The sequence below is a fragment of the Temnothorax americanus genome, unplaced genomic scaffold, assembly GCF_048541705.1.
Source record: "Temnothorax americanus isolate GAGA-0224 unplaced genomic scaffold, ASM4854170v1 Scaffold21, whole genome shotgun sequence".
NCBI classification, from domain to species: domain Eukaryota; kingdom Metazoa; phylum Arthropoda; class Insecta; order Hymenoptera; family Formicidae; genus Temnothorax; species Temnothorax americanus.
The window spans coordinates 1,270,439-1,293,470 of record NW_027509349.1 but is presented as its reverse complement, the minus strand read 5'-3'; the positions used below and the strand labels follow the sequence as shown (position 1 = coordinate 1,293,470).

Genomic DNA, 23,032 nt, shown 5'->3' with positions numbered 1-23,032 from the left:
CAGGCCGAGGATATCTCGAATAACATCTCCGGTTTACGTATATTATATATACGAAAAACAAACTCGACAACGAGGATGAGGACAGAGACGTTTACATCGGGAACGTTTCGTACGTGCGCCGCTTTAATAACGCCGATACCACGGTCGGACACGCTACAGGTGTGGACCGCTGTTCATGTCTTGCTGCCCCGTCTAACGAGCTGTACGTGCGACGATGCGAAGGGACGCAAATGGAACGCGACTATCGCAGCAACGCAACGCTCCAATATTCGCAAGCAAGGCAATCAAGAATTCGATAAAGCGCTCTCGTGCGCCGGATTCCGACTCGAGAGCTCGAAGTTGAAAATCCCGGAGTTTATGGGTCCGGAAGGCTCGAGATTGACGGTTCAGAATTCCATTGTTATCATAAATTTGAATTGTTTACACAATTTACAACAACACGTCGCGATGTCATTCTTTCGATTACGCAGAACGCCGCGCCGCGCGGGTGAAATTGAGGCAAACTGTATTCGTCGAGATATCGACGACATGGAAATTCATTTAACAGTTAAGCGATCAACAGAAACTGTTTTTTCGAGTAATTTTAATTCTCGGATCTTTAGACTTATTTTTTTCGAGTACATTTAATACTCAGATTCCTAATCAACAAAATATTTAACGTCTAAACTTGAAAATTTGCCAAATAAAAATTGACGCCAGGTTTATCATTTGACGATCTAAAGATGGCTTTAGAAGAATTTCAACTTTTTATTTCAGCATTTTTTTCTTGGTTGAACTATACAAACGACTTCATTCAAGCAAGTTTTCTTCAAGCAAGTTTAACGCAATATAATCTCATTTTAGGATTGCCACGTTGAAACTAAAGATATTTTCAAATCAAGAATATTTTCTCTTTTTCTGCGTGTATACAAACTTACGCGTCTTGCATTTCTATTTTAAGACAGTCGATTGCTGATTCTACTTAGACGCAACGTGACGTACTTAAACGTCGCACAATGTAGCGATCTGAGATATTTCCATGCGCGGAGGGAATAATCGCGCGTCTCGAATAATTCGTCGGATTTCGAGAGAGAGAGAGAGAGAGAGAGAGAGAGAGAGAGAGAGAGAGAGAGAGAGAGAGAGAGAGAGAGCACAGCGAAAAACGAAGAGTCGAGAAAATGAGTCGTGTAATTTCTGCGGCCGTCTACCCGGCGCGGCAGCAATCATCCCCGAAGGTCGCCGTTTCCCCGAAGGTCGGATCTAATAAAAGTTGGAAATCGACGCGACGACGATCGCGCGAGAACACCAGTTGGCTTCTCTCCTCTTCCTTTTATAATTTATAATGGTCCGACAATGGTCTATTGTTTTACCCCTTCATTATCTACACATTCTACGCGACTACCTCGGTCAAAAGGAGACACTGTCGGTGTCGGTTTTTAACGAAAGTCCCGTATCCGGGATTTCACGTACGGTGGACTTGAACGATATATAAAAGAAGAGTGAAAATGGGTCATTTGATGCTCGGCATTAGGAAAAGGTCTGTAAGACTGAAGTAATGTCCAAATCTGTCGCTGTCACGGAAACCATTATATCTCCGTCGTAAAAAAAATCACGGTGAAGTATCGTCGTTAACACGCGCGGGGGTTAAAGATTGGCCATATCTCTCCCGGTATATTTGTCCATCTCGATACTTCGCTCAAAAGAAAGGGCAGAGAACGCGAGCGAGAGATTTATAGCGTTGCAAAAAAAAAAGGAAATTCTGCAGAACAAATGAAAACCGACAGAGCAAACAAAAAACGGAATCACACGAATAAACATAATTAAAAAGTATATAGGATTAACTTCTTTTTTCTTCTTCTATTCAGCAACGAGAGCCGCCCGCATACACGAATTCATTAAATTACTTGGAGTGTGTGAAAATAAAAGAACGAGAAAAGAGATTGCCAAAAATATAAACGGCCAGAAGGCAAATCAATAAAAAGAAATGAGCAAGGAAATATATATATATATATATATATATTACCATCAATAAACGAGATTAACCGAAAAAGAAAAACGATGGTTTAAGGTTTAAGTATATCGAAACATTTATCTATTTTTCCAGGAGCCAATTTTATTCTTCTCTCCCGTCCGAGACCCTGAAGAGAGGGAGAGGACAACGACCACGTTATTGCGTTATCGGCTCGATGTATTTTTGGATACTTCTACATATACACCCCCCCCCCCCGATTCCGAATCCTCCCTCTTCTATTATCGAGCCGCCTCACGTTCGGGGATGCTTGCGGTACGTAGGATATACTATCAATACTTCACTACTGAGAAAGCCTACATCAAAGAATGTCGATATTCCTCATTAAATTTCAGCTCACACAGCACCGAAAATGGCGCGCGGCCATTAATCCCGATGATCCCGATTCAATTCATGTCAAATGCTCGCCTTGATTAAATTGGACAGGTCACGAAGTAGGAGGCGACAAGTCACAAATCTCGTAGACATGAACTGATTCATCTGTACGAAGATCTGTAGGGCGAAAGGAGAAGAAAGAGAGAGGATGCGGGAGAGAAAATGAAGAAGGGAGAAGAAGAGAAAGTGACAGAGAGAGAGAGAGATGAGAGGGACAAATAGAGAGAAGGAAAGAGCACGGGACAGAGATGGAATTTTTCGCTCCATTAACCGACAAATTTCCCTGGACGATGATCGATTACCAGCGGCCATATGCTGGAACAAGCACCGAGGGAAGTGACGTAGCTTCGGTCGTCGGCGTTCAGTTCGATGCGATGACCCGAAACGTAAAGCGTATACGCGATCCCTGATATTCGCTGAGTTCCTTGCGTCCGATTCGAACTCGTCATCGTCGATCGGAAGTGCGCGGGGGATGATATCGCTCGGCTCTTAAACGCGAGGCCGCGGGGGAGGCAGGATCCGCTTTAGAAATAAGCATTTCCAAAGCTCGATTTTACGGAGAGCTAAGGTTCCCCGAGTTTACAACGTATGAGAAACGTCGGCGGGGAATCTCGCGTATACTTACTACAGCCCGAATATATTGCCGTGGTTCCCGCAATGCTTTTACGACGCCACGTGTGGGACGATTTCCACAACCAAGCCTCGGCAACGAGCTCTTTCGGTGCTGAGACGGCAGCAGTAATTGGATGTGATTAGCGTCGCATCCCGAGAGACCTGGATTCTATCCCTATTCAACTGTTGCCCGACCATTGTCTGGCGCACTCAACATACCGCCGCGACGCGATGTAATCATGAGGTGTATTTTTCCCCTGATTGTTCGGCACCCTTGCACCAGCAACCGTCACGGCGGCGTAACGCTATTGAGATTTAGAATAAAGCATTGACTTTATTAATATGAGAGCTGACGCTTCTCATCCTATCTCATCCCTGTGTTGCCGCGCTGTAACGCGTTTAGCTAATTGGATTAGAGCTAGATGAACTTGCCTCTTGCTACACTGAAAACACCTACGTTCTCTGTACAATGAATTAATTGTAGAATTCTCACTATAAGGCTTCCATGCATGGATCGGTAAGTAATAAAAGTGGCGGCGCGTGATGTCTGTCGACAGAAAGAAGACATTGGTCGGTGACGGTTCAAGAGACCCTTCACCAGACGTGAATAAAAACGAATCGGCCATGAGTCACAGATCGGCGACGATGTTACAATCGTAAATATATTCGCGCGGCCTTAAACGACCGCGACGTTTAGGCGCCGCACGATAAATTACAGTGATTTATTTCGAGAGAGGTGTATTCCTCCCGGCTCGTCTCCCGGGACAGATCCATTTGCTTTCCTCGTGCTTCCGCGCAATAATACAATTTCGCGGACACACCGCGCGACTTAGTGCTCCCTCGAGTTATTTTTGCGAAGGTTGAAACTTTACTTGAAACGTAAGCCGATCGGGATGTTAAAAGCGGGATGCTGTAAGGTGAGGTCTTCAATTTCACGAAATCGAGAGACGCTGAGTACTTCGCGGGAGTAACCTTCGTGGAAGTATCCGAAGGTGGATTATGGAACGGAAGAATATGCAAGCTGGGGAAAACTTATCGTTGGAGATAATGCGAGGTAACGTTCGGTGTTTCTAATCACAGTGAATAAGTTTTATCGTTTTATGGACTTGACAATAAACCAAAGATTTCCTATATAAATCGTTGACCGGAACAATAGTAGCTAACTCGATCCGATAAAATAGTATACGCGAGATTTCGCACACGATTACAGCTTGAGTTTTATTTGTTGAATAATAAGAAATGAGAGGCGCTTAATATTTTACAGATAATACCAGCGGCACACATCTCAAATTGTCAAATTCATTAACGACTTTCCGTAAAGCTTCGCCGCCATTGCTAACGCTCACTTTCTCGCTTTCGCAGCAACTTCTTTGACAATGGAAGCTAGATAAGAGAGTGAGATAGACTCTCCTCGCAGGGTTTCCAACCGTAAATCCCCGCAAGTGTTTGTAACTTTCCATCCGTCGGTCGGTCGCCTTAAGTTGTTTGTGTGTGGAAAACCGTCGCTGGGATATTTGCGCTCGGTTATACGCTCCCCATTGATCCCCCATGATCCTAATGATCCACGAAGTGCTCCTTCGCGTTTTGCCCGTATATCTAAAGTTTCGATAGAACGGTCATAAAACCCGATAATGTTTCCGAAGCATTTCGAATTTACCGCAGGTACTCGTCTTTACAGCGGGATTAGAATGGACTTAGCAGATACTTTGTCATTGATAAAGTTCAAGTTTACGAAACTTTGTAATAAAGCTAAAGCGACCCTTCCAGTATATTATAGGGCATCTCTTTTTGTTACAAATTATAATCTTAAAATAAAATTGAAAATATTCAACACAAAATAAAAATATTAAATGAAGTTCCATATAGATTAATTTTCACATATTCAAAATCAAAGTTTGTTCGAAAATATCAAGCTACCGTTAATTTTCGAATGCACAAAAGATAAATGTTATAGAATCTGCATGAAAGATGTTGCGTCGTCTATTATTACTTTATTAATATAACATTGTCTCCAAATTTTTTTAACAGTGAATATCAATAACCGATGAAGATGTAAGAGAGAACTTTGATTATATTATCAACCCATACATATTTACAAAAGCTTACGCTTACACTTCATACAATAATTAATCGTTCAAAGGCTAAAGTTTGAACAATAATTATTGGTTAGCGAAGTTAACATTTGTTCGAATTCACCCTCTTGAATAATGAGTAGGTGTAAGTACAAGTATAATCATGTCGACTCATAGCATACATCGCGATTCATATGATTAATAGATCGATCATCAATCCAGATGTATTCTGTAAAATAAAGCTCATATAGTAACGTTTTTCTGTTTTTTTTCTCTTTTCCCGTTCGGTATAAAGAAGAAACCATAAGTCTTTTCCTTACGGAGAAAAGAAGATAAAGCAAATATTTTTTGATATTTCAATAATAACGATCATAGATTTATCACAGATTGTATTTGATATACCTTCATATTTTTTCTATTTTATGTCAATGATGAAATACGAGAAATATTTCTTGTCTCTGGATCTTCGTTGTTTGCAAGGTTTAAACACCTCAAAGGGAAAAAAATTGAATAAAAAGTTCACACACTCTGACATTTCCAAAATGTCAGTGCTTTATTTACAGTTATTGTTACATGTTATATGTTCAATATGCATTTCAAAAGCATAAATCCTGCAAAATATAATGTGTTTGATTTAAATATGTACATTCAGTTATATTTCTTAAATAATAAAGAAGAAAAATTTTTCGAATAAAAGTTATTTTGTTATCAAAGAACTATGTAACAGTTTCAACAAAAGTCAAATTATTTTTTAAATAACAATCTCATTTTTTAATGGCATAATATATATCTATTTTATAAAGTTACACTCTTATAAGATATTTTATGGCAATTTTTTCAATGATGTGCAATAATAAGATGCGATTTCGGTAGTCGTTCGTGAAATATTGTCACTTGTGTTGCTTTTAGGTATAAGCGAAAAAGCAAAATATCTCTAATAAAACAGTGTTTATTAAAAAAAATAGTTTAAAACTTTCGTTTAAGTGATTATATGTATTATTAATAAATGTTCGATAAATACATGAAAATTTTCCGTTATGTACTTTAATCGCCGGATCAGTCGACGAGTAATAGTATATGATTGCTCCGTGCTCACAAACCAAAAGTGATGGTAAAAATGCGTTTAATTTCAACGAAAAATTCGAAGTGTTTAAAACACGAAATACGTATATATATATATATATATATATATATATATATATATATTTGAATTCAAATCGTTAAAAAAAATAACTGTCATAAATATCGCGCGAAAAAATAAAGTAATTTATATCGCTTTCACGCTTCAAATGCGCGAAGTTGCTAACAATTAATCATCTTGATATGCCTACAAATTGTTAATAAGAGTTGATTAATTCGCGGGTGATTAATTGCGCGGGTCGACAATTATTAACTAGCTAATTATTAATTAATTATTAAAGCAAATTATTAACAATGAACGATCACGTTTCAAAGAACGAGAAACGACGTACGAATTTACGTACGCAAAAGCACGACGCAGAAACAAAACTGCGAAAAACCAAGGCTGCGCACCAGCCAATTCGTTGCCGTTCCAAAATATGTCGTGCTTTACAAATTAAATCCAGGACGAATATTTCGTTCCCATTTTAAATTGATTCCGACAAATAGATTATATTGTCGCATTATTTCCGCTATGTTTCGCGAACTCATTAACGTTTCCCAAGATAACGATTCTCAATTGAGATTTTTCAACTTGTGATTAAAATTTTGTGTTAGCAGTCAATATATTAATTGAACGTTACTATATTATACTCAATGTCGATAAGAAATCAAACGACAAAATCAGCCAAACGGTAAAAAATCGATATTATTCGGAAATCAATAATAGATAACAAGCCGGTAGACAGTAGGCACAGTTACGAGCCTGAATACATAATTTTATAAGTTATTTTATGGCAACATTTTGTTTATACATCCTAAATTTTCTCTAATTAATATCTACGCAATTGAAATACTGCGGTTGTTACGAGTCAATCTGTGTTATTTGAGCCAAAGGACACGCACAAAAAAAATACGACAAAAAAAATATATATGTTATTACTTAAATACATATGTTATTAATATAGCAGCATATGTTATTATGAAATCCATATCTTTAAATAAATTTAATTTTAAATTTGCCTCTTAATTTTCTTTCAATTATTCATTTGTCATAAAACTAATTTTAGACAAGATCGATCAGAATTGAATTTTTTCACCATGAATATCATAAAAAGCGCCCCCAAGATAGAATTCGTATGAAAAATTCATAGAGGAATCTTTCTAAAAGAAACATATGTCGCTCTGGAGCTCACTTCGCCCCGCCGCTCGATCTTTAGCTGCGTCCCTTATTTGCCGAGTATCTCACCCTTCACTTGGCACATTTGGAAGGGTGGCCCCTCGAACGCGAGCGGCGGCAGTGATTTCTCACGCTCGCACGAAAACGTACTGAAATGTTAACAAGCTGCCGGTATCCGCGTTATACACTTAAGGGATATCGATCAACGGCATGCTCCTTGCCGCACCTTTCCCTTTCCGCATTAATTATTCATGTACTGATTATCTTGCGCACGACTCTCGACCTTTCGCTTACAATTCATCGTTTATGCCCGCGCGGATACATCTCGGCTAATTACGGAAAGGGAGAGAGATAATCCGAGCTAGCCGGAGTTACCCGATGCGGCCACCGCGCTCGCACGAATCGATATGCACCGGAGCTTTAATTATTATTGTCCAAGAGAGTCGAGATTTCTGTAATTTCCGCGAGCGAGCGAGCGAGCGAGCGAGAGGCAGAGAAAGAGAGAGAGAAAAAAAGACACACACAGAGAGAGAGAGAGAGAGAGAGAGGCAGGAATAATTAAATAAACGGATCCGCCGACTGTCTATTTTGTCCTGTCGCAGCGCGATATTTAACAAATGTGGAATTTTCAGCTGCAATTCTAAAAGCTACTCGGAATTAACGAAAATAGCTCAGAGAAAATACGTTTCTTTCCGAGTGCTTTTTAATTCTTTCGCCGCTTCGTTTGATATTTGTTTCCAAACTCGCGACATCTTACATCGCGCGATCATTAAAGTCGTGAAGTAGCTCCGCGCTCTACCGCGGCATATATACACCATTTAAGCTTTATATCAACTCGCACTCTCCGTATAAAGGGTCGTTTATGTTATATTCACGCTCCAGTTACGTTCCGGTCGAATGTTCGTCAACCACTTAAGGCGCGCTCGTGTTTCACACCGCTATTATATAATATATTTGTATTTATTGTACTTCGCGCAAATTTAAGTACGTATAATTATTCGCGCGGCGAAACGCCGCGCGTACAACGTTGTTGAATTTATGTTTCGCCCCTGAACATGTTTACTTGCGCTTATACGTTTTCTCTCTTTACGTTGCAAAGTCTCCTCCTCTCGCCTCCCCGTCATTCAAAACAGATAATGGGTGGCAACAAGACTGTTAATTTGAAGCGTCCACGCGGCGATATATACAGCGATGACAATAGAAATAGTAAAAGATAAGACGCCAAAGGTTGTCGAATTTGTATGTAAATACGGCACGTGACATGTGTCTCATTATTTTGACGTGACGTCTTACACGAGATAGCCGTGTAGGCTTCGCTGAGCTTCGCTTATATTCGCCCGAAAGCTATTAAGCAAATATATTCGGAGGGCTTTGCGGAGAAGCATTAATGATGATTAGTGGCCAATATCCAGCCGGTGTCCTAAATTTCTCCGAAGCCATGCGGAGGAAGCACTGCGCGCCCCGATATCTCCCTGGAGCCCGCTTACCGAAGCTCTATTCTGTGAGACTGCACGCGATGGCGTCTTTCCACATTCAATCTTATTTATCAGACCTTCCGATCATTTACCTAAGACGGTATCTCGAGGTCGAACAGAAAGAAAAAAAAAAGAGAATGGAAAAAGTAAACTCTTATACAATACCTCGAACGTTCGATACGCGCGTGTTTTCATTTCCGTTTAGTGCGTATATCTCTAAAATATCGAAATAAATATTGAAAACTGCAGTGAAAATGCAGAACTGTCAAAACAATTGAAAACAGCGATTTGCCCTTTCGACGGCATTCTACATCACGAAATACGTGACGTATATTGACGTAATGACAGATTTTCTGTCACATTTTATAATTTTGTCAATAAAATCTTAATCGGAGAAAAGATGAGATAAGAGAATTAGTAAGATGGTATTAGATAAGGGAGTTTTTTTTTTATTTACCGAAAGACAAAAACTCGCATATTTTTCTTTAAACGTATGCCACGCGTACATATGTAAAATAAAATATTTAAACGGGCAAACTAATTGCGAAGAATTTGTTACAAGCAGTTTTTCTAAGTATTTAGTTATTGAATGTGGGTCATTTCTTGGAACACTTGATTCCGTTTCTTGGAGATGCTATATATCATTCCGTGATAACAACTAGACTAATAGTACGATAACTTGGCGCTTGCATATCGCAATACAAATAAGTTAGAGTTTAGTGATCCATATTCAATTTCAGTCTAGCTGTAAGCAGGTATAAGATACACGAATGTCGTTATTCAAATACATTTGGAGCTAGATAAACGAATTGAAGGTAAACAAATATTGGCAATCACTTGAGTTAATAAATAAGGGGAAGCTAATGAATAAAGTTATAGATAAATATTAGATTGGAACAGTGGGATTTCAATTAATTCACCGCGCGGCGCTAAAGTGCTTGTTCTGATGCTAGAGAGATGTTGTTTAACCGGCGGATATGAAGTCCATTCGGACCCAATCTCTGCCGAATCTGCCGAATGTCAACCGTCAAAGCGTGAATCTGGCCGTTTGTTCTGTTTACCCTAGTTCCTCTCCCCGATCGGCATTTTAGGCAGTTAAAGTGGGGAGAAAGGGACGAAACAAACGACGATTGACGCTTTGACGGCTGGCATTCAACAGCGATGGGTCCCAATGGACCTGATATCCGCCGACAGAGGATCAATTTAGTTCCCTATACACTTTGTTCACTGTGCACCGGGACGGAGAACGGCCTTGTACTTGGCGCGTAAAATATTACTATGAGTTCGCCTCGAATGAAGTTCGCTCTCCTTTTCTCTTCCGTCCCTTTTCCTATTTTCATATTTTATGCTACGAGCTCGCTTTTTCTCAACGAACGCTGCGCAACGCGGCCGCAGCGTCCGGCTCCGCGAACGTGGACACCGTCGATAAGCGAATGTCACGTGAGAAAATTACGCGTTTTATTAATATGTACACATTCCGATATGTAATTGTATATATATATATATATATATATATATATATATATATATATATATATATATATATATATGTCTAGATTAAAACACTGTTTGACAGAAAAATGTTTTCAGCGGCAGGCTTTGCGTGCATTATCACGACGGCGTCACTTGGCAAGAACGAGTGCGTGGTGATACGTACGTGATGTTACAGGATGTGCGATATACGCGTATACGTAGTAGGTGTGTGTTAGACTCGTGCGTAGGGACTCGTGAAAGATAACATTCGCCGTTGAATCACCGTAATCTCTGAATTTCGCATTTCCACAAGCAGGTTATCTCGTATAATTATTTTGCGCTCCAGCACATTATCAGCCGCTTGAAATTTATGGAACTTCGGCCCGACATCAGCTGCTAATTAGACCATACCTGTACTTTGTTCTTCCGTATTTGTTTTTCCGGGTGACAAACATTCTGCATATTCAAGAGACAGGAATAAATTAAGGTGGAGAATAAATTTGTCGTGATAAGTCTACAAACGTTAATACATAATAAGAAATATTGTTCACTTTATATGACGAGAAAAATGAGAGCGAACGAGGTGGAAGAAAACTACAAAAACTTTTCATAAACTTGGAAAAATGTCAAGAAGAATTTAGTATGCAAAATTTGGTCTGTAAATAAAATATAATTGAAAAAGCTTAATCTATAAAAACGAACCCGTAAACATCGCAATATGTTTGTTTGTCAAATCGTTAAAATTTATGAGAAGATACCCACACTTGCGAACGTTGCGTCTCACCGAAAGTTTCAATGTTTGTCCATAGATAGACGATAAAAAGATCGCTAGAATTTGTGAGCTCGGCAGTATACGGGAAAAGAGTGGAAGAAAACTGCAAAAACTTTCGACTGTTTAATTAATTTTGCGAGTGTACTGCAAAGCTGTTTCTTGTGGCAAGAGCAACACGATAATGCGCAAGTTTAAGATTGTCAAAAAAAGTTCGACGAATACAACTAAAGCCACTGTACTTCGTTATAAAGTTGGTGACAAACGCGGGATTACGGCGCCGCGGATTATCGGGTTGCAATTTTTTTTATTCCGCATTAGTGTACGGAAATATGTCGTAAAGCCACGAAGAAGATAAAAAAGAACGTAATCCTCCTGCGGGAGGAGAACCACGACCAATTAATTTTTTTATTCATCCGCTCTCCATCCTCTCGGTCTCGTCGGTCTTCCCAATATATGAGTGTACTCCCAAGAGCACAGGCGGCTCTATCGAGCTTCTCTCTTCTCTCGTTGTATTTCAATAATAATGTATATTCCATCACATATATCCTTTAACATTCCGAAATCAATTTCAAATTAAAGAATTGATCTTTATCAAATCCGAAACAGTGCCCTTCGGGACCCTTCAATTCATAAAGATAAGTATATATCTTCATATATAGAACATTATTTCTTTCCCGTCAAAAATATGACAAAGTAGAAAAGATTACAGATGTAACAGCCAAGCTATATGTTACAAATTAAAATTGCTATATGTGTAAATATAATTTTTATAAAACATACAAATAAAGTTACTAAATATATAAACAGAACCTTTTAATTAAAAAATTAATATTTTATTGTTTATTTCAATATTAATTACTGAAATTGATAGGCAGTTCTGATTTTTTTAAAAAGCTCTGACACTAACTATATTAATTATATACTTATTCATTGGGTTTCGAAATTGGTTATAAGCTGAGATATATAATTGTTTAAAGAGGGTCAAGACAAATGCAGTTATTGATATATATTTATAAAAGAAACGATATATAATTAGTTCAAATTAAAAGTATATCGAGGCTCTCTTGAATAAATCGACGTAATAGGGAGGCAATAAGAGCCAAGCACAGTGATTCATGCATAATGTTAAATGGAGTAAAATGGAAGTTTTAATCGATCCGCGTAGAGTTACAATTCTCATTCATCGCACTACCCTTCTCCTCTCATTTAACCCTTTGGACCAACGGCTTAACGTTTCTTCCCGAAAGACGGAGCCCAGTTTGTTCCGCATACAAGAGTCTTTCTCGCACGGAGGGCGCAGCTTTCGGAAAATAAATTCCATGAACGTCACAACGTAGTCAAATTAGATAAAATACAAAAGAAAATGTGTATAAAATACGGATCAATGGTGCGGTCTTTCATACTTGCAGTTGTTTCTCATACGCAAAGTTCGACAGATGTAAATACGGATCGACACCTGAGAAACAACTGCAATAAATATGAAAGACCGCACTATTGATCCGTATTTTATACACATTTTCTTTTGTATTTTATCTAATTTGACTTATACGTTGTAACGTTCACATTGCGCCGAAGATGACTCCAAAAAAAAAAGAATCGAAACGTCCGCGAATTTCGTTAGTTTTGTAATATACAATATTGTGCGTGAACTACTGCGCTTGGCTCCCTATTATTTATACGTCGATAATTAGATCAATTTACATAAAGTGATACACGTATTAAATATAAAAATTAATATCGAAATATTAAATAAAAAATATTGCATGCAATAATATCATATAGCAATGAGAGAACACATTATATCTTTTTAATCATTTTTATCATTTGACCTGATAAGAACAGCTTAAGTAAACAATTTTTATCTTAAAACACATTACTAAATTCTGTTATTTCTAATAACGTCCTTCGAAAACTCCAATCGTCGAAGTTCTCTACAGAACATCGCTTTGTTATAAAACTTATAAGAACAGATTTATGTTACACAAACCCGTCTTTACGCTTCTTAAAATAAAAGAACAATTATAGTCTGGTATAAAAGTTTAAAAGCATTAAGGATAAATAAATGTATACTGTCATAAATGTACAATGTTAACATTTAGGTAGCTTTTATTATTACAACACGTTTATTACCTCCCTCCTTGAAATTTTTCTATTTTGAGTGAAATACTTATCTTTATCAATAATTAAAGCCTTATGCGTTCTAGAATTTTTCCTCTTATTACTCTTATCCTTGAAATTTTTTTATTTCGAGTAAAATGCTTATCTTTATCAATAATTAAACATATTTTGCGCTCTAGGATTCCACTTATTATTCTTATCCTTGATGTTTTTCCACTTTGTGTGGAATACTTATCTTCATTAATAATTGAAGATTATATTTCACGCTCTTAGAATTTGTCCACTTCTGATCGCGAGAAATAAGCGTAATTGGGCATTTTGGATATAACGCGTACACATCTAGCGCTGTTTTTCTTTAATTTTATACACGAAATAGATTTTCCCACGGTCCCGACTCCACGAGGTCGCCCGATCCGTTCCGTTGAGGAGCGATAAACCTCTCTAGGGAAGAACTATCGTATCAGAGAGGACCACACTTCCGGTCTTACGCGTGCCACTACTGTTATGACACTTTTAAATGATTTATGACGCTATCTTGACGGCGATCGCGCGCCGCTTTCTTTCCTTGAGCCACATTATTCGCCGCCGCTATCGGCCTCGTTTCGGCGCGGCTTATCTGCCGCTGGATAAACCGCGCGCCGCGCCGCGCCGTGCCGCTGAGCGACACGGTGGCGCGTGCTTTTCTTCCCGAAATTTGCATAGTGCGCACGGTGCGCGTAATCAATGGCCGGCCGGGGGGGAAGTCGCCCACTCGCCTTCGCCGAACGGGCGCGTTATCGGCGAACGCGCGAGCACGCGACGGAGATATAATGGATCAGCGAGTACGCGCTCGGCTATAGCGCCCGAGATACGTCCCGGGGGCAGGAACTTGGCCGATTTTTGCGCCCGGCGACGTCGATCGTCGATCAAGCGCGCGTGTCACGATCGACGCTCTCTCGCGATCGATATCCTTCGAATCTCGCTCGTCTCTCCGCGCGCGCGCGCGCGCGCGCCACGCGATCGACATATATTATTCGCGTCGAACCGAACACGGCTGACCATGAGCGTCGCGGTTTTCATAATCTTTTCCGCGATCGCCCTGATCGACGCGGCCTCGATCGTGCGTGTCACCACCACCACCACTCCCCCTGGACCACCCGATCTCTGCCACAGGTGAGTGAAAGTACGAGACGTCGGCGCGGCGTGTACATGTGTTTCGCGCTCGCGCGAAGCGAAAGAAGAAGACTGTTGTCTCTTCTCCTCCGCGTCCCGTATCGCATAAACTTAACCAAAGCTTCATTATTTGCTTTATCGATCGTTTGTTCAATCGATCGCTTCCGTGTTGATTTTTCGAAAGTGGAACATTACACTTTTGGCACCTTCCTCGCCAGCGTCGATCCCTGTTCCGCATCTCGTTTCTTCAGGCGGCTCCAAAGGAGGTTCCTATCTCTTTTCGGTCTCATAAACAGTTTCACATTTATCTTTAAATATTTTTCTTTATCTCCTTCACCAGGAGGCTTCTGAAAATATTTGGATAGAAAATAGACATGCAAATTCAATAAACGTATAAACGTTTACAGGAAGAGCGGTGTTGACATTATTCAATAGCGTATATAATTTCTGAATAATCCAACAGTTTTCTCTTCCTCGGTAATAACCCTTTCGACTTATCACACAAAGAATTATCGTTTTTATCGGTCAAATTGTTTCGAAATTATCTGGGAACGACAAAGGCAAACGCGAAATTGGCACGTGCCCACGCAAAGTGGTACCGTTATAAAGTTTCTTATGCAGTCACTTGGGCTGTTTTAACAATTTCTCGTTGTATTCGACAGTCAGATTATTCAGTAGGTGAAACTTTCGCCATTGTCTGTCGCGAGTAGACACAACCACTAACTGTGCTCCTCGTTTGGACTACTTATCGCACGCCGCGGGAGATAACTTCTTGATGATTGCTTGTATAAAATTATCCGATACGTATATAGGTACTTTTATACATCATACACCTTCTGCAACTTTCGACATTACGATACTACTTTTGTCGCCGCTCTTCATAATTACTTATGGCCAATCAAGCGGATGGGAGAATACTCGAACATGTTGCGTGCTTTGTTAACGCATTGTCCCTTATTTAGTTAGAGAATTAAGCTAGTTATTTTAAGTTTGCTGAGGATTATAAGCCGCAAAAGGCTAATCGAGAAGTTACAAGCTCCATTAATTGATTAATCTCCTCCTTGATTGTGCGATATTGTAAAAGTAATTATGATATCGACAAGAGTAATTATTTGACCAAACTGACGTTTAATATCGTATATAGTATTACATTAATTCATTCAACGTTTCGACACTAGTTTTGTGTACTTCTCAAGAGTTTACTGTCCCATACTAAAGATTAGCCGCACATAAATTTCTTGCAGTTTTAACACTTTAATTGTCAAATTTATGTGCGGCTAATCTTTAGTATGGGAATAAACAGTCGGTCGATCGCTTTCTTGCGAACATGTCACGTTCGGCTATAGTTGACTTGTATATATCTTATCACTCGACACACAAGACATTTTTATGATTTTTTTGGAACAACTTCATATTACGGATGTCTTGTGATGTTTTACGACGAATCTTATAGATGATTTAGTCACTTGATAAGGGCCCAAACCAAGGGCCGAAACGTCGTGCGAAATTTGATGTACGAAACTTTGCCAGTTAAGTCGAGAAACTGAAATATATTTAGTATGGGATTTTTCACTGACGAATAAAAAAATTTTATATCTAATTATGATATAATAATATAAAGTATATTATCGTACGATAATACAAAACTAATTAATTAATTAAATGTGAAAAATTAAATTAAAAAATATAATGCGTATTTCTTAAAATCAAGATACACCTATCGTATAGAATAAACGAAGAAAATCCCTGCACAATTTCTTCTTTATATTAAAAGCGTTATAATAGCAGCATTATTAGCTAATTTGTAATAAACATGGAAAATGGATTATATATCGCTTTCAAGAAACTTAATCCTATTATAATATTACTATATTCTCTGTAATTTCTCTTCTTCTGTAGTACCACTTAGTTCTTCAAGCCGTAGACAGTGAAAGCACTCTACCGTTTAAAAATATAATCTTTTATTGTCTTTTAACAATAAGAAACTTATTTTTCGCTCGTTTGAAGCAAAGGCTATAATGAGAAGTAAGACCATTACACGAGCATTAATAGATGTTACGGAAAAGCACAGTGAATAGTTGGAATAATGTGTTACAATAATACATATAAAAATTTGATATGAATTTTCCGTAACATCTATTAATATGCTCGTGTAATGGTCTTACTTCTCATTATATATGTGGCTATATAGCCATATGTAAGATAGAAGTACTAATGAATACAATTAAATTGTAGTAATTAAAGAGTTTAAAGCGTAGAATTTGAATTAACGTCTTAAAATTAAAATAAGGTTACTATTACCATAAAGTTTAACTGTTTCGGAAGCAACGGGAAAAGGGAACAAACTAACGTTCACTTTACTTTGTCTTAAGAAACGTGTAGCACTTACAGCACAAGTATGCTTTATTCGTTTTCTTTATATATGCACTTTAACCCATCTTTGCCCTACGACTTCTGGTTATCATGCTCTCTCTGTCTACCACTTAGCTCATCAAGCCGTAGGCAGTAAAAGCACTATCGTTTTAACATATAATCTTTAAAATATTCTAAAAGTACAAATAAATAAATAAATACAATGAAATTGTAGTAATTCAAGACTTTAGAGCGTAGAATTTGAAAATTAACTCCTTACTTTACGTTTAATTATTTCAGAGGCAATGTAACAAACAAACGTTCACATTTGTTTTATCTTAAGAAACGTATAGCATTTACAGCACAAGTATGCGATATTCGTTTTCTTCATATATATATGCATTTTAACATTTATAATATCTTTGCCTTCTGATGATAATGCTCTCCCCCTCGTTCCCTCTCTCCTCTCCCTCTCTATTCACATTTCATGTCGAATAAAATTATTCCGGAAAATGAGCGACGATAACGGCTTATCTCTGCTAGTAACCTGATAACGTTCGCATAAGTATATATTCGCGCTTGGTAGGCGTGCATCACATCATCACGTCACCACCGTCAATTCTAATGATCGATAGAGCCGCGAGCGAAAGTCATTTGTTTCACTTTCTTTCGGTTAGGTGAAACCTTCCGTGTATGGTTTATTGATGACTCATCGATAGTTAATGACAATATAATTTTTCATCATGGATATACCTCACGTTTCCTTCTTCATCAACGTCGATTAACTGTAACTACAGTTTAACAGCCTTTTCTTGGACTGTATCAGTAACTAGAACCGAAGAAATATTGAAAACAATAATTTTCGAACGCATCTTTTACAAACATGCTATTTTAGCAATAACAAAAGAATGCTTGAAACATATCCGTACGAACAGAGGAACAGGATTCAGTCGACGTGGATGAAATCAATCTTTTGCATTTATAGGAAACAAACTTCAGAGAGAAAACTGGACGATGGCCAGTTATTTTTCCAGCAACGTCAAGACCAAGCACGAAATTTTCCGATTCATTAAAGTTACATTCTAGGCACGTAACCAAAATTTCTTTTCCGCTCACTCACGAGGAGGGAAACATGGGGCGTCCGTTAATGGTGTTTTATCCTTTTGGAAAACGTTCGAGCAGTCTCTGTCCGTACGGTCTGTTTGCGAGAAAAATGAGAATTACGGATTTACTACTTTCAGTTCTCTCTCTCTCTCTCTCTCTCTCTCTCTCTCTCTCTCTCTCTCTCTCTCTCTCTCTCTCTCTTTCTCTCTCATGTATATCGCAGTTCTTCTTGGGAGAAACTCTCGACTTCTCTCGATTCCTTCGTATATCCTTTAATCCGATAAGATTCTACGATGTGCAGCTATATGGACACCGTCACCATTCAATTCATTGGGAAACTAAGCTCACGCGATAGGGTTAAGACTCGGGTTAAGACGTATCGATAAGATTCACTTTAGTGATTATCAACATGAATCACATAGAAGGAAATGGGAGCGGATATTAACAGCATTTTCATAGAAATAATGAGGCCATTTTATGATAAAGGAAACAGGCCACTTGAGACTTTCGTTCAGTTTGGACGATTAATGCGGATAAATTCAAAGTGAAACGCGTCCACTGAATACACTGCAGCGGATAATCAATTAAAGAATATTGTTGGAGTCAACTTTTTTAATTAGAAACACTTTCGAAGTATCTGGAAAGTATTTATACAGGATAAATTAAGCGCTGCTTATCTATTAACGATCTAGAGTTAGTTACAGCGAAGGAATGGCCAGTCGGTATACTTTATTTCTCTTATACAAAGTGTCCCAGATTTTAACGGTTACCAGAGTGTACTATGTAAAAATAAGAAATAATGTTATGTAAAGATAGGAGTTTTATTAAAAAGTTACTGTACACTGGCACAGTTTGATCGTTAAAATCTAGAACACTCTATATATAGACATATGTATACATATGAATGTAGGTACATATACATATGCAGGATGAGCTAACAACAATTTTCCACCTTGTTTTCTTTTTTTATAACCGACTTATTTCTGCAAATTATGCCGAAACATACCAAATTTGCTTTTAAGGTAAATGTATAGTTGTGATAAACTCAACCGTGCTTTTCTTTCACCTCTTCATTATCCCTATTTAATTAGATTAGCTACTCTTTTAAAAATCTTAAAAGGCACTGGGAATGCCTATTCAAAATATCAAGTAAAACATCGTTTTTAAGGTTTCTTTTAATTATCTTTACAATTGTCTTTTTTTTTCTTTTTTTTTAGGTGAGTGTTTTTCGAGAAGTCTCCAAGTAGTAAAACTGAAAGTTTGCAATTTACAGAAAAATTTACTTTAATAAATGTTCAGAATGTCCTCCATCAGCCTTTATTCAATAATAAAGTCTTTATTTTTAAAGTTGTTATGGATTTTAAAACATTTCCGATGTTATTCCGCGGCATTCATCCACTATCTTTTGAAGAAGATCCGATTGAGCGGCTTACAAGATCTTCTGATTTTCCTCCATTAAATTCATTTCTTTGGGGACGCTGGAAAAGTAAAATTTATGTCACAACGCCGGATTCTGTACAAAATCTATCAAAATCATAAGTATATACGTAAATATTATGTGATTATTTAAATTCAGTTTAATAAATATTATGCAAGTGGTTTCTAAAATTCTTAGATTTCTATTTTTTTTTGTCTTAAAAGAACAATTCAAAGTCTTAAATTTTGTTTCCTATTTTGGTATAGCAGACCTCGATATTGTTATGCTATACAAATCTTCGAGTCTGCATTGAAAATTAGTGTTATCATCAAATTAGTGTCATATATCAAATGTTAAAAAGAATTTATCCGACGACAAAAAAACAAAACGAATTTTATTATTCCCCGAGTTCTCGTTTGGTTTTTTCGATCGGAGAACGTTCGATGAGAAATGCTCGAAGTGAAAAATGAAAAGTGGTCTCTCGGCGCACATCGACGTTATTTCTTGTTGATACAAAGACAAAGGCGTCCATTGTATTTCGATGCTCTCGTATCTGCCAGAAAACAATGAGCCACGCAATGAAGCTGCGAGTAACTTCTCATCGCGACTTTCGAAACGCGCGTGATTTTTGTGCTTGATTTTATGGCTCGTCGGTTTCAGAATGACGGGACGTTTACGTCCCGTCGACATCAGCCCGTTGACGTGTCGTTGGCTGTCGCGGAAAAATAACGGTCTCGTCCAAGTTTCACTTAAAGTTGTCGTCCAGCTTGAAATTGTTGGGACAGGCCCTTGGTCATCGTTGGAAAATATCGACGTTTGGTATCTTAAGATAAAACAGTTGATTGGAAAATTTTCCTAAAGAACAGTAAGAGAGAATGTGTAAGAACACTCCACATCTATCGGATAACTTTTTAACTGCAAATTGCATTACGACGCAAATTTTAATAATTTCGCTCTTCTGCGGGGAAAACTGACTTGAATCGAAAGTTTATCATATAATATTTTCAATAATAAACCACCGGATTAATTTTTTTCAATATGTGTATAGAGGAGAAAGTTTTCAAATTTAGTTTTATCTACTTACTTAGTTTATAACAAAGCGTAGTAAAACGGAAAATGTACGTAAGTTGTGTGTGAGATACCCTTTTGAAAAATAATATCGGGTTTAATTTTATATACGTTTTGTAAGATAAAATAAATAAATGTAAATATGTACGTAATAAATGTAAATATGTAAATATGTTCTCTTCTTCTCACGTTTGTTTCATTGAGGTTAAATAACGTGATAAAAAACTAAGCCTCGTAAATTTAAAAGTAAAAAGTTAATTCATGCGTTCCATGCCTCCAGGTCTTAAATCATCCACAATTCGTTTGACATCTAATTTGCGAACGCAAAGACTATGTGCGTTTGTTTAAGTATCCAATCCGTTCGGACGGCAAATGAAGAGCGCATGAATTCATTAAAGTGTTATTTTCAACCTACAACAGCGAGACCCCATACCATGCGCACGGCACATTTGAAAGGCAAAGTTTTATTATTTATTCATTCTTTTGGGCTTAATTTTAATCAAAGGTGTTTGTTTCTTGACGCTAAGTTATCCCGTAATTATTCGTAGCCCCAAAATAAATCGTTAGCCGTTGTGCATGACGTAATGATTTTATGTTAATTCCCCTCCGGGATGTCTTGTGCATTGTTTTTTTTTGTTTCAATGACAACAACTGTTTGCCGCTATCCGTAATTACGTTGACACAATTACATCAAATGCACTTTGACAAAATCTGTTAATTTAACGTTATCCACCTGTCGAACGCACATACTGCATCACGTACTGCAAACGTCGCGTACAAACAAACGTTAAATTAATCATTTTTATCTAATTGACGATGTTTGTTAATTATAGGTTTAGTTACGCTTTTGTATTGATTTTCAGCCAAGTTTACTGCGAAGGGCCGCTGTTGTATACGGTGCAGCTCGCTGGAATTTTTAACGACAGCAAAACCTTCGTAGACCTCTACCAGCTGCACGATCCAGATGTGACCGTCGGAAAGTAAGTTGACATCCGTATTACAAAGACGAAAAAGATCGAGACGTATAACAAACTTAATGTCTTTCTCTTTTAAAGAATAAGATGAACAATTATTATTTCTATCTTTTTGTGCTGCCTTCCTCAATGCACTCGCAGTCTATTTCTTTTATGTATTTTATATATACGGCTGTATGTGTGAAATAAGTTTTCGTCTCGAACTTATTTTGAAATATCTTGCGCCACTTGAAATCACTTCAAGTAAGTTGAAGTGATAAAAATAAGATAAGTAATCTCTTTCGCTCTCTCTCTCTCTCTCTCTCTTTCTCTCACAGTGCCAATTATCTGTGTGCGTATTGCGTATAATAAAATCACTGAAAACGATAAATAAGATAAAAAAGATACGTTTTCAAAGAAATTAATAAAATGTATAAATATACCACTCTTTACAAATTACAAGAGAATTAAATCCGAAAAAAAATTTTACCCGAATTTCTTTCTAATATTCTTGATTTCCTTTTAATGTGACAAATTGCAATAAATATACATTTACATTTATGATGAAAATTAAGGCTCTAAAAAGAAAGTAGAAATAAATGTAAATAAACGTAATTAAAAATAGTTTACACATTTTAAATGTATAAATTTACATAAGTGTTACTAATATTAATATTTCTTTGAAAGAGATCTGTTTTGCGAAATACGCAACGATTTAATTTCTCTATATATTTTTCACAAAGTGTGAAATGTTGTTTCATGAAAAATCAAATCTAGTTAAATTTGGCAATAAGAGCCAAGCGCGGTAATTAATGCGCTCTTATAAATTTATTATATATTAGTTTAATAAAACAATATATAGCGTACGTTTCGACCCTTTTTGGGATCATCTTCAGCGCAAAGAATTTAATTACAATAAATTTAAGTCATATATTAGCCGTAGCCGAGAAAAAAATAGGTATAATATGGTCAGATGTAAAAATATGTAACAGATCTGTTGTCATATGCAATAAGACCAAGTCGAATATGATTACATAAAGATATGATCATATCGCGCCTGGATCTGATTATATATCATCATATAAAATTCATATAAAATTAAATCTTTTCATATCTAAAATAACATATATTTTTACATCTGACCATATATTATACCCATTTTTTTTCTCAGGCAGTCATTACATTAGCCGCAGTCATTACGTATATAAGCTAATAATATTATGATTAACACTTTAACCGCAATTATCAAGTCGAGAATTAATTGATATCGTTATGTCTCAAACCAATTTAGGCAGATGTTGTTTTAAGAATGTCTAAGTGGGTATTTTATGAAAGCTCTATATATGTCAAATATCTTCCCCCACAATTTTCTTTTTGTTTAAATAACGCTATTATTTGTTACAAAGTGGAAAGTAAACCCCGTGACGACAGAGCATTATTTTTTAATATGTTGTCTCGACAAACAAAGAAGAGTAGATCCCACGGTATATATAAATGACTGTTAAAACAGTTCTCCCTCCTCTCTCTCTCCTCTCTACCCTTTAGTTTAATCCTACATTAATTTATTCCTAAAATGTCGAGAATACTTGGAACGTCAAGAGTAATTTCTCGAGAGACAAACTTCTCTGTAATTTTAAAATAATATTAAAATGGTCTAAAAAACGAAACGAACCAAGGTAATCTAGATAACTGAAGAGATAAAATATTAAAAACCAAATGGAAAATTTTAATATGGATTTTACGGATATAATAATTAATTTACTTTTAATAAATAAAAACTGT

At 37.1% G+C, this 23,032-nt stretch overlaps 2 protein-coding genes across 2 annotated transcripts in view; one reads left to right on the top strand and one right to left on the bottom strand.

Annotated features, from left to right (window-relative positions):
• The window catches only part of LOC143897825 (uncharacterized), a 187,040-nt gene that overhangs the window by 84,634 nt on the left and 79,374 nt on the right, over window positions 1-23,032 (bottom strand). The window lies entirely within an intron of this gene.
• Window positions 14,021-23,032, top strand: part of LOC143897912 (trehalase) — a 24,712-nt gene continuing 15,700 nt past the window's right edge. The window contains exons 1-2 of the mRNA XM_077406881.1: window positions 14,021-14,356; window positions 21,161-21,277. Of these exons, the coding sequence (XP_077263007.1) occupies window positions 14,244-14,356; window positions 21,161-21,277 (230 nt within the window). The 5' untranslated portion in view covers window positions 14,021-14,243. The remainder of the gene's footprint in view (window positions 14,357-21,160; window positions 21,278-23,032) is intronic.